Here is a 12,908-nt window from a genome sequence, read left to right on the forward strand (position 1 = left end):
AAAAGGAAAGTGTTTTTCTTGTAAACATACTTCAAAATGTCAGGGAAATAAATTTTGGATATAGGCTCCAAATCTTTTTAAAAAAATGACTTTCATAAATGTTTTTGTTTTGAGGAAGGTGATAAATGTGAAAAAAATATTATGTGAAGGTTAGATTTTGGAAAATAAACACTATCATTTTCGTCCTAAACTTTTGATTCTTTGCAATTTTGATAATCTATATACAGTGGCGTAGCCAGAAATATTTTTTTCGGTGGGCAGAATATTTTTAAATATTAATTTGAACTTCATATAATAGAAATAAAAAAGAAGTTAAAGGAACATACTGAATTCTTATTTAGGCCGAATCTTGCAATTTTTCAATACATCAAACTTCTTTATGATAAATTATGTATCAATACCCAGAGCAATATCCCTCTCTATATAAACAACCATGGTATTGGCCAAAAGGTCATTTTCCATTTTATTACGAAGTGGCGTCTCAATGAGTTTCATCCCTGAAAAAGCTCTTTCTGTAGTTGCTGTAGAAACTGGAAGAGTCAAAACCAATCGAACCAACCTATCAATCAAAGGATAGATAACCGACTTCATTGTTCTGGCCAATGTTTGGCACAAATGATGCAGAAAATCAAGATTCTGAAACTGCCCATGACGCAGTACATCAAACTTATAACGATATAATTCTCTCATCAAGTCTTCTTTTTCTTCTTGACTGAAATCATGGTAGTAAAAGTACTTATCAACAAGAGAACAAATGTCACATAGAGAAAATGATCTGAATCCATCAACGGGACTCAGCATTACTAAGAGTAAGAAGTTCCATTGTGCTCTCTGGAAATCTCTCGTTCAATTCAATCAACTGAAAATTTATTACTGCGTGGAATATTTCAAAATGATAGTGATCATGGACTGTTATATTATTTTTCAGCTGACAAGAACGTTTTGTACCTCGCGTGTAGCAATCATCAAAGTCTGGTACCCCAATATCATTACTTTCACAAAACTTAATCACACTCCAAAGAAATTCTTCCCATCTACCATCTCGGATCTGTTGAAGATTTATTCTAGTCGTAGAAACCAAATTCATAGCATTTAAAATATCTATGTCATTCTTCTGTAACGTCTGACACAAATTTTCTGATATTCCCAAAACTTCATGCATCAAAAACAACACAAATACAAAGTCAAATGATTTTATATCCAAGTACAAACCTTTAGCATCTCCTCGAATGTTACTATTGAGACCTTTGTCAACAAGATCTTGAAGAAGTATACTCACTTAACCAAACAAACCAATGAATCTCCTAATAGAGTTGAAATGTGAACTCCAATGAGTAGCTCCAGCTCGTATCAAAGAACAATCTTGATTAGCTTCAGTACCAGTGTCAATTTCTCCCGATTATATCAAATCATTAATTTCATATTTTTGGATATATTTCAATTGAAAATGACGTTTAGTAGATGAACCAACAAAATTAATAGCTGAAGTTAATGTTGAAAAGAAACGCCACACATCATGCACCTCTTTAGAAACTGCAACTAAAGCAAGTTGTAGTCTATGAGCAAAATAATGAATATAATAAGCATGTGGAGAACCTTTAAGAAATAATGCTAAGAGTCCATTTCATTCTCCACGCATGTTACTTGCCCCATCATAGCCTTGCCCCCTTAGATTTTCAATCAACAAATGGTACTGGTTGAATACATTGCATATCTCTTTTTTCAAAGTTAATGCACTTGTATTTTTAATGTGGAAAACTTCAAAAAATCGTTCTCTAATGAACCCATCCCGATCAACATATCTTAAATTGATGGCCATTTGTTCTTTATTTGACTCATCAATTGCTTCATCAACTAAGATACAAAACTTGGTTTCTCCAATTTCTTCACGAATTTTATCTCTCACAATACCAGTAATAATTTTCAAAATCTCTCTTTGAATTTCCGTTGATGTGCACTTTGCGTTTTTAGCTGCTTTTTCTAGAATACTACCAATTTTTGGATTCATTCTTCCCAACAAATTGATCAATTCTATATAATTTCCACGGTTTTTATAGTCAACTGATTCATCATGACCCCTAAAACCACAACCTTGCATTGCAGAAAAACATCACACTTTTTATGGACACCTTTAAGAGAAAACGATTTCGCTCAATTTTCTTAGAAGATTGTTTTTCTAATCTTCTATCAATATGTTGATCAAGATTTTTCAAGTCTCCCCATTTTCTCATAGCAAAACTATGTCTTGAATTCCCATATCTTTCATGTCTCTTGAATGGACAATTTTTACAATTAACTCTTTTCTAATTTTTAAATCCCTTGAAAGTGAATGTGTCAAATTGTGTTGAATTAGTGTCAAAGACATAACAAAGGAAACAAAATACAATTTGCTTCTCAATAGAAAATTCAAGCCATGGATATTTCTGAAACCAAGAAGATTGGAATCTATGCTTTTGACCTTCACATTCAGCAAAAGGATAATCATATATAGGCTTAATCGGTCATTTATCAATATATGCTCTTCTTACATCATCTTGTAGTTCAATGTGATACTGCAATATTGGGATGCGAATTCCAGGATCATAAACATATTGCAAAGTGATACTCGGAAGTGGTTCATTAAGAGTCTCATTTTCAAGTCTTGGTTTTTTTCGTTGACGCTGGTTCTGAAATAAAAAGAGATACGTTATTTGACCCATTTAAATCACTTGTTGACGCTGATTCGTCATTTTTATTTTTAAAGTGGTGTGCTGTCGTTGACCACCAAATTAATTCCTACCTTTTTAAATAAAAACGAATGTAATGGTGAGTAGGGTCGAATCCACAGGGAACAGTAGATTTATTTCTTTTGATAATAAAAATACTAAAGGGGGATTTGTTTTGATAATTACTAAATAAAATAATCTAAATTAAAATTACCCAGCAAGAAAGAATATTGGATCTAGAATTGAAAATTAATCAAAGAGAATAAAGTGAAGAATTTATTATGAGAAAATACTGATTCAAGGGGATTCTACTATTTAATTATCTCATTGTTCATCGGTTAACAATCATTTATTCAAGTTGTTCCAAGCAATTAACTTTAGAATAATAGGGATAGCCGCTAAAATTCTTGTGTTTTACTAAATTAATTGACCGAACCCAGCATCCAGTCAAAACTTACCAATAATCAATTGGGCACGATAGCGTTCCATATTAATTAAAGTTAGCATTTTAGTTTCGTGAAAATAGTTAATCCTAAAATCTAACAATTGAGATAGCTGCAATTGGAAGATCTAGTTCCGTCGATTTATTTAGACTACACATGTTATGATAGCACAACACATCTAACTTATTGCTACTCACGTACCAATCATTCATGAAAATTACGGATCACTGAATTCATGGTTAGCATTATAAAATCATACATCAAATTAAATTGTCAGATTAATTGACGTATAACATTCATATAATTAAATCATAAATCAACGAATATTTGGGCAAACAAGAATAATAAATTAAAGTGCAAAAACCTCACAGTGATAAAATTAAACAGTAGACTATCCCTTGAATCAGTCTAAGAAAATTAGCCTAGCATAGTTTGATCTACAATATTCATGAAAAATAAATAAGAAAGCATAAAGGAGCAAAAGATTTTGTTGGAGGAAAATTTGGAGTCTTGCGCCTTCTTTCTTCCTTCACGTGTGGATGGAATGGTTGTGTTTTTGTGATTGGAAAATTAATTCATTCTTGCCGCCTCCTTCCTTTGTTACGTGGATAGTTGCTCATTTGGGTCTAAATTCTTTTTACTAAAAAGCCCACTAACCTCTTAATTAACCCTAATCATAAAATATAAAATAATAAATAATATTTTATTTAGATTTTCCCTTCTTGCAATTTTTTGGCAGCTGAAGTATCGTCATAAGGCGTGGCCACGCCTTATTCCAGGACTTCTTCTGGTTTGGCCATTCTCTTTCAAACTCTATCTTGGAAACTTCAAATGTGATGAACATCACTTTTTTTACTCAAATTTGCTCCAAGACCGTAAAAGTTCCTCCTATAATAAAATTACACAAAAATGTGTCAATTAAACATATCGGAGGTTAAAATAACGGGAAATATGAAAATAAAATATTAACTATTACGAGCCTATCAAATCTCCCACACCTAAACGATGCTTGTCCTCAAGCATAAAATAGATCAACTCATTATCTCAATTTTTCGTCCTCCTTCCGCTTACCCGCTACTTATCCAAAACATTTTTAATGCAACAAGACATTTTAATTTCAGAGCATCCCACAAAATAACGTCATGAACAATCAGTGGAATCAGAATGTGTAGAAATTAAAATGCATGGGATTTAACAACTCCTCATAAGATTCGCTCATTCCGCTCATTAGTGTCTAGAATATATATCAACAAACTCTCGTGTCAAATGCATTGAAATTTTTATCATAGGCTTGCAAATATATCACATCCTTCCACTAAATGAATGAATTAAAATACACAAACTAACAGGGCTACAAATGGGTTGTAACGTGGCTAGGGTTAAGGTAGGATAAAAGAAAACAATGAGCTATGGAATTGGAGAAACCATATGCAACTTTTCTCACAAAAATAAAAGTGTATCCAAAAACTCTTATATCTCATTATAACAATCAAGAGCATTTTTTTTCTTTTTTTTTTTTCTCACTTCGTCTACTTCTCTTCTTTCTCTTTCTTTTTTTTTGTTTTGTTTTTTATTTTTGTAGATGGTGACTTTAAGGATTCGAGATTGACTAAATCCCAACAATTCACACTATTTTGGATTGAGTGGTGCTATTTGTGAAAATTTTATATGATTCTCCAATTCAAGGTTCAAAACGGGGGATAACCAACAAAAAGGATTTATCACGGCTTGTAATTTGGTTATTTTTATTCAAAGGAAAAAGCTGAGGCTCAAATTTGGTTCACTAGTGGTCTATGAATCAGGGTAGGCTCAAAGAACGGCTCAGATGATGCGAAAGACAATGGTTTAAACCTAATGCCCTTATCATTTTGTCTATGCACCTAATCCACCAGAAAATGTTGACAAAGACATGTATAACAATGCAAGTTCTAGAAAAATTAACAATGCAATGACAACACACAATCAAAGAAAATGGAGCAAGATATCATGAATGCTCATAGGCTCAAAGCTCACCAAGGAAAAAAATATAGCAATTGTGTTAAATCCCACACACTTGTCCTCTCTAACTATCATCAAGAGCAACTTATTCATAATGCAAAAGTGAGAATGCAAAAACAATTTGCACGCAAAGAAAACATCATTTTTTTTATTCGCATCGGAGGCAATCAGGATTCAGAAGAAAGAGATAACAAATGAACTAGATGCTTGGAACTAACAACGTCACAAATTTTTTAAAATGTTTAAACAAATTTTTTTAAAAAAAAATGCAGAAAAATTAAATCGGAATAGTAAAGATCAAATAAAATAAAATCAAAAATCCCACAATCAAGTCAAACTTCTCACAGCACATCAAAAACTCCCACACCTAAACTTGACATTGTCTTCAATGACAAAAAATAGATGCTCAACTAAAACGATAAAATAGTATGAATATAATAAGCATGTGGAGAACCTTTAAGAAATAATGCTAAGAGTCCATTTCATTCTCCACGCATGTTACTTGCCCCATCATAGCCTTGCCCCCTTAGATTTTCAATCAACAAATGGTACTGGTTGAATACATTGCATATCTCTTTTTTCAAAGTTAATGCACTTGTATTTTTAATGTGGAAAACTTCAAAAAATCGTTCTCTAATGAACCCATCCCGATCAACATATCTTAAATTGATGGCCATTTGTTCTTTATTTGACTCATCAATTGCTTCATCAACTAAGATACAAAACTTGGTTTCTCCAATTTCTTCACGAATTTTATCTCTCACAATACCAGTAATAATTTTCAAAATCTCTCTTTGAATTTCCGTTGATGTGCACTTTGCGTTTTTAGCTGCTTTTTCTAGAATACTACCAATTTTTGGATTCATTCTTCCCAACAAATTGATCAATTCTATATAATTTCCACGGTTTTTATAGTCAACTGATTCATCATGACCCCTAAAACCACAACCTTGCATTGCAGAAAAACATCACACTTTTTATGGACACCTTTAAGAGAAAACGATTTCGCTCAATTTTCTTAGAAGATTGTTTTTCTAATCTTCTATCAATATGTTGATCAAGATTTTTCAAGTCTCCCCATTTTCTCATAGCAAAACTATGTCTTGAATTCCCATATCTTTCATGTCTCTTGAATGGACAATTTTTACAATTAACTCTTTTCTAATTTTTAAATCCCTTGAAAGTGAATGTGTCAAATTGTGTTGAATTAGTGTCAAAGACATAACAAAGGAAACAAAATACAATTTGCTTCTCAATAGAAAATTCAAGCCATGGATATTTCTGAAACCAAGAAGATTGGAATCTATGCTTTTGACCTTCACATTCAGCAAAAGGATAATCATATATAGGCTTAATCGGTCATTTATCAATATATGCTCTTCTTACATCATCTTGTAGTTCAATGTGATACTGCAATATTGGGATGCGAATTCCAGGATCATAAACATATTGCAAAGTGATACTCGGAAGTGGTTCATTAAGAGTCTCATTTTCAAGTCTTGGTTTTTTTCGTTGACGCTGGTTCTGAAATAAAAAGAGATACGTTATTTGACCCATTTAAATCACTTGTTGACGCTGATTCGTCATTTTTATTTTTAAAGTGGTGTGATGTCGTTGACCACCAAATTAATTCCTACCTTTTTAAATAAAAACGAATGTAATGGTGAGTAGGGTCGAATCCACAGGGAACAGTAGATTTATTTCTTTTGATAATAAAAATACTAAAGGGGGATTTGTTTTGTTAATTACTAAATAAAATAATCTAAATTAAAATTACCCAGCAAGAAAGAATATTGGATCTAGAATTGAAAATTAATCAAAGAGAATAAAGTGAAGAATTTATTATGAGAAAATACTGATTCAAGGGGATTCTACTATTTAATTATCTCATTGTTCATCGGTTAACAATCATTTATTCAAGTTGTTCCAAGCAATTAACATTAGAATAATAGGGATAGCCGCTAAAATTCTTGTGTTTTACTAAATTAATTGACCGAACCCAGCATCCAGTCAAAACTTACCAATAATCAATTGGGCACGATAGCGTTCCATATTAATTAAAGTTAGCATTTTAGTTTCGTGAAAATAGTTAATCCTAAAATCTAACAATTGAGATAGCTGCAATTGGAAGATCTAGTTCCGTCGATTTATTTAGACTACACATGTTATGATAGCACAACACATCTAACTTATTGCTACTCACGTACCAATCATTCATGAAAATTACGGATCACTGAATTCATGGTTAGCATTATAAAATCATACATCAAATTAAATTGTCAGATTAATTGACGTATAACATTCATATAATTAAATCATAAATCAACGAATATTTGGGCAAACAAGAATAATAAATTAAAGTGCAAAAACCTCACAGTGATAAAATTAAACAGTAGACTATCCCTTGAATCAGTCTAAGAAAATTAGCCTAGCATAGTTTGATCTACAATATTCATGAAAAATAAATAAGAAAGCATAAAGGAGCAAACGATTTTGTTGGAGGAAAATTTGGAGTCTTGCGCCTTCTTTCTTCCTTCACGTGTGGATGGAATGGTTGTGTTTTTGTGATTGGAAAATTAATTCATTCTTGCCGCCTCCTTCCTTTGTTACGTGGATAGTTGCTCATTTGGGTCTAAATTCTTTTTACTAAAAAGCCCACTAACCTCTTAATTAACCCTAATCATAAAATATAAAATAATAAATAATATTTTATTTAGATTTTCCCTTCTTGCAATTTTTTGGCAGCTGAAGTATCGTCATAAGGCGTGGCCATGCCTTATTCCAGGACTTCTTCTGGTTTGGCCATTCTCTTTCAAACTCTATCTTGGAAACTTCAAATGTGATGAACATCACTTTTTTTACTCAAATTTGCTCCAAGACCGTAAAAGTTCCTCCTACAATAAAATTACACAAAAATGTGTCAATTAAACATATCGGAGGTTAAAATAACGGGAAATATGAAAATAAAATATTAACTATTACGAGCCTATCAAATCTCCCACACCTAAACGATGCTTGTCCTCAAGCATAAAATAGATCAACTCATTATCTCAATTTTTCGTCCTCCTTCCGCTTCCGCTACTTATCCAAAACATTTTTAATGCAACAAGACATTTTAATTTCAGAGCATCCCACAAAATAACGTCATGAACAATCAGTGCAATCAGAATGTGTAGAAATTAAAATGCATGGGATTTAACAACTCCTCATAAGATTCGCTCATTCCGCTCATTAGTGACTAGAATATATATCAACAAACTCTCGTGTCAAATGCATTGAAATTTTTATCATAGGCTTGCAAATATATCACATCCTTCCACTAAATGAATGAATTAAAATACACAAACTAACAGGGCTACAAATGGGTTGTAACGTGGCTAGGGTTAAGGTAGGATAAAAGAAAACAATGAGCTATGGAATTGGAGAAACCATATGCAACTTTTCTCACAAAAATAAAAGTGTATCCAAAAACTCTTATATCTCATTATAACAATCAAGAGCATTTTTTTTCTTTTTTTTTTCTCACTTCGTCTACTTCTCTTCTTTCTCTTTCTTTTTTTTTGTTTTGTTTTTTATTTTTGTAGATGGTGACTTTAAGGATTCGAGATTGACTAAATCCCAACAATTCACACTATTTTGGATTGAGTGGTGCTATTTGTGAAAATTTTATATGATTCTCCAATTCAAGGTTCAAAACGGGGGATAACCAACAAAAAGGATTTATCACGGCTTGTAATTTGGTTATTTTTATTCAAAGAAAAAAGCTGAGGCTCAAATTTGGTTCACTAGTGGTCTATGAATCAGGGTAGGCTCAAAGAACGGCTCAGATGATGCGAAAGACAATGGTTTAAACCTAATGCCCTTATCATTTTGTCTATGCACCTAATCCACCAGAAAGTGTTGACAAAGACATGTATAACAATGCAAGTTCTAGAAAAATTAACAATGCAATGACAACACACAATCAAAGAAAATGGAGCAAGATATCATGAATGCTCATAGGCTCAAAGCTCACCAAGGAAAAAAATATAGCAATTGTGTTAAATCCCACACACTTGTCCTCTCTAACTATCATCAAGAGCAACTTATTCATAATGCAAAAGTGAGAATGCAAAAACAATTTGCACGCAAAGAAAACATCATTTTTTTTATTCGCATCGGAGGCAATCAGGATTCAGAAGAAAGAGATAACAAATGAACTAGATGCTTGGAACTAACAACGTCACAAATTTTTTAAAATGTTTAAACAAATTTTTTTAAAAAAAAAATGCAGAAAAATTAAATCGGAATAGTAAAGATCAAATAAAATAAAATCAAAAATCCCACAATCAAGTCAAACTTCTCACAGCACATCAAAAACTCCCACACCTAAACTTGACATTGTCTTCAATGACAAAAAATAGATGCTCAACTAAAACGATAAAATAGTATGAAGTTAGAGAACTCCCCTGAAAAATGCTGAGCATCGTAAAGAAATATCATCTATTGCTGCGGAGGGGGAAACGGTGGTTCGAATCCCATTTGTCTGTAAAATGCCAACTGTTTCAGTTCCATTCTGGTCAACCGTTGCTTGAGCTCATCCACTTCCACGTCGATACGCCTTCGTGATGGAGTAGCAGATGTGGGTGGGGGCGCACGTGAGTCCAAAGGGTCATCCGGACCATCAGATTTAGAAATATGGTGGCCGGGTCGTGCAATCACTGGACCTAGTGGACAAAAAGAAAATACTCCATGCACTTGTTCTATCAATCCCATAGTCTCTAAACAATGCAAATCAAGAGGAAGCATAGGACAAGCAACATGAAGGACATTATTATCAAGATCAATCAACTTCAGGTTGACAGCTAATGCAATGATCAACGAACCAAGAATCAAATGGCGTTTATGAGCAACGACACCAGCAAATTGAGAAGCCAACCAAAAACCCAAATTAACTCTTATTCTATTTTGCATGCACCACAAGAAAAACAATTCGGCTTTAGTTAACACACCCGCAGAATCTTTTCGACCCGAAAAAGTAAATGCAAGGAATCTGTGAATGTATTTCCACTCTGGGTTATGCAAGTAATAATCCTTGGATTTACTCGGGTCGTAGTCAAGTTGTGTGGACATAGCTTGATAAAGGGCAATGGGATTAAATTGCTCATGAAAATCACACGCACTATTCAAATATTCATCAGTTTGTGCAAAATCATTTTCAATAAAACCAAAAGCAATGTTAAATTCAGTGATTGAAGATCTGAAAGTGCATCCCATTAACCTAAAACGAACTACTCCTGGACTGGAGAGTGTGAAATTATCAGGTTTGATCAATTCAAAAGTGGTATAAAACTCACGCACAAGTTCTATATAAGCAGGACATAAGACAGAAAAATATTATTCCCACCCAATGTTACTAATCAAATCAAGCACACCAGTTTTAATATTCAATAATTCCATGGTGAGGAGGTGAATATGCTTGCATGAGATGATTTTTTTGGTACACAACGCTTTATATTTATCCTTTTCCACATTTTTTGTGAAGGTCAAATGACCATTCAAATCTGCTTCAGACGGTGGTAACGAATTCATCTCCTTTCCCATTCTAGCCCTTTTCCGTCCCGACGAAGAACTTGGGGTGCCGACTTTTTTATTCGATGCTTGAGAATCCCGTTGCATTCTATTAACCAATTGTACACTTCACACAATTATCCCACAACCCACAATAAATACGGGCACAATCACAACTTAAGCCAAGAAGAATTATGCGCACACAATGATACCCAATTGACAGTGAAACGAGTAAATAATCTAAAAACCGTGTAAACCACAATAATCGAAATATGAGAATGTAGGAAAGAATTCACCTAGAGGAGGGCGGTGGCGAAGGTGCTGTGGAGATGCAGTGGAGGTGAGTGATGCACCGAGCGAAGCTGCGGTGTGAATTTGCTGTGGTCGCGGGCTGCCGGACGAGGTTTCTGTGCAGTGGTGGCCGTGCTTGGGTCTGTGCGGGTGGACGTGCGAATGCGCTGGAGAAGGTGTGTGCAGAACCGAGAGAATTTCAGGCGGAGGAGATCGTGGTCGTGCGAAACTGCTGTGCAGGGGTTGCACTACGTGGTGGTTCTCGGGCAGTGGTGTTGGTGTTGCGACAGTAGGAGGCGCGAGCGGCGGTGTTCTGGACGGAAGGTGATGTGCCTCACGAAGCTGCTGTGCTGGATGATGAGTTGGGTGTGTGCGGGAGCGAGACTGCTTCGCGAAGTGTGAGAAGCGAGCGGCGCTGCAGTGTTGCAGGGTGGTGCGCTGTGTCGCCGGAGTTGTAGAGTGGGAGACGAGCGGTGGTTTTGAAGATGCAGAGTAGGAGGTGGTGAGCGGCGCTGTGAGAGAGACAAAAGAAATAGGTTAAAATATTTTTTTTTTATTAATTGAAAATGAAAAAGTTCCTAACAGAAGAGTGTTTTGATAAGGCGTGGCCACGCCTTATTAGAAAACCTCTGCTGTAAATAAATAAAAAGTTCCTAGCAGAAGAGGTGTTTTGATAAGGCGTGGCCATGCCTTATTAGAAAACCTCAGCTGTAAACGAATTTTTTTTTTAATAGGAGAGGTGTTTCAATAAGGCGTGGCCACGCCTTATGTTAAAACCTCTGCTGTAAAATGTTTTTTTTTCCACTCTTTTAACAGTAGAGGTGTTTCAACAAGGCGTGGCCACGACTTGTTATAAAACCTCTACTGGAAAAATATTTAAAAAAAAATAAGAACTAAAATTTGGGTTGCCTCCCAAAAGCGCAATTTTTTAATGTCGTTATGCTCGACATTCTTCATCCCATCAACTTTCAGAATATCGGTGTTTTTCCAACTCGATTTCTAGTACTTGGGACGCGCTTTCATCTTCATGTAACACCTTCAATCGATGTCCATTCACTGTGAATGTTTTATCAGTATCCAAACTCTTGATTTCCACTGCACCATAAGGGAACACATGAGTAACAACAAAAGGACCAATCCATTGGGAACGAAGCTTACCTGGCATAAGTTTTAGCCGAGAATTGTACATTAGTACTTTTTTACTAACGCTAAATTGCTTTCGCAAAATCGCATTGTCATGGAACTACTTCGTTTTCTCCTTGTAGATTCTCGAATTCTCATATGCTTCCAATCTTATCTTCTCTAACTCTTGTAGTTGCAGTTTTCTCGATGCACTCGCCTTTTCCAAGTTCATATTGCAGTTCTTAACTGCCCAATATGCCCTATGTTCAATCTCCACGGGCAAATGACATGATTTCCCAAAAACTAACCTGTCGGGAGACATCCCTATTGGTGTTTTATATGCAGTCCGATAAGCCCAAAGTGCATCATCTAAACGGAGACTCCAATCTTTCCTTCCCGGATTGACTGTTTTTGATAGGATAGACTTGATCTCTCGATTAGAAACTTTGGCTTGGCCATTTGTTTGTGGATGATAGGCTGTGGCAACTCTATGATGCACCCCATATTTTTTCAACAACGCTTCAATTGTTCGATTGCAAAAATGGGTTCCTTGATCACTGATTAGCGCCCTTGGAATACCAAACCTGCTGAAAATGTTAGATTTGATAAAACCTGCAACAACCTTGGAATCGTTAGTCCTAGTGGGTTTAGCTGCCACCCATTTCGAAACATAATCAGCTGCCAACAATATGTAAAGATAACCTCCTGATGAAGGGAATGGTCCCATGAAATCCATGCCCCAAATATTAAAAATATCACATACAAGAATTGGGTTTTGGGGCATTTCATTTCTATGGGA

General features: G+C 34.7%; 2 protein-coding genes across 2 annotated transcripts; both read right to left on the reverse strand.

The window, feature by feature from the left end:
• Positions 1 to 387: 387 nt before the first annotated feature.
• Positions 388 to 2,098, reverse strand: LOC140831363 (uncharacterized). Its single transcript, XM_073195115.1, has 3 exons — positions 1,645 to 2,098; positions 949 to 1,260; positions 388 to 803 (listed from the first exon to the last, which is right to left on the reverse strand). The coding sequence occupies exons 1-3, from the start codon at positions 2,096 to 2,098 to the stop codon at positions 388 to 390; spliced, it is 1,182 nt and encodes a 393-aa protein (XP_073051216.1).
• A 3,530-nt stretch (positions 2,099 to 5,628) lies between these two features.
• Positions 5,629 to 6,102, reverse strand: LOC140831366 (uncharacterized). Its single transcript, XM_073195116.1, has one exon. It carries the CDS (start codon positions 6,100 to 6,102, stop codon positions 5,629 to 5,631), a length of 474 nt encoding a protein of 157 aa, XP_073051217.1.
• Between the last annotated feature and the right edge of the window lie 6,806 nt (positions 6,103 to 12,908).

This window comes from Primulina eburnea, chromosome 5, assembly GCF_022965805.1.
Source record: "Primulina eburnea isolate SZY01 chromosome 5, ASM2296580v1, whole genome shotgun sequence".
Classification (NCBI taxonomy): domain Eukaryota; kingdom Viridiplantae; phylum Streptophyta; class Magnoliopsida; order Lamiales; family Gesneriaceae; genus Primulina; species Primulina eburnea.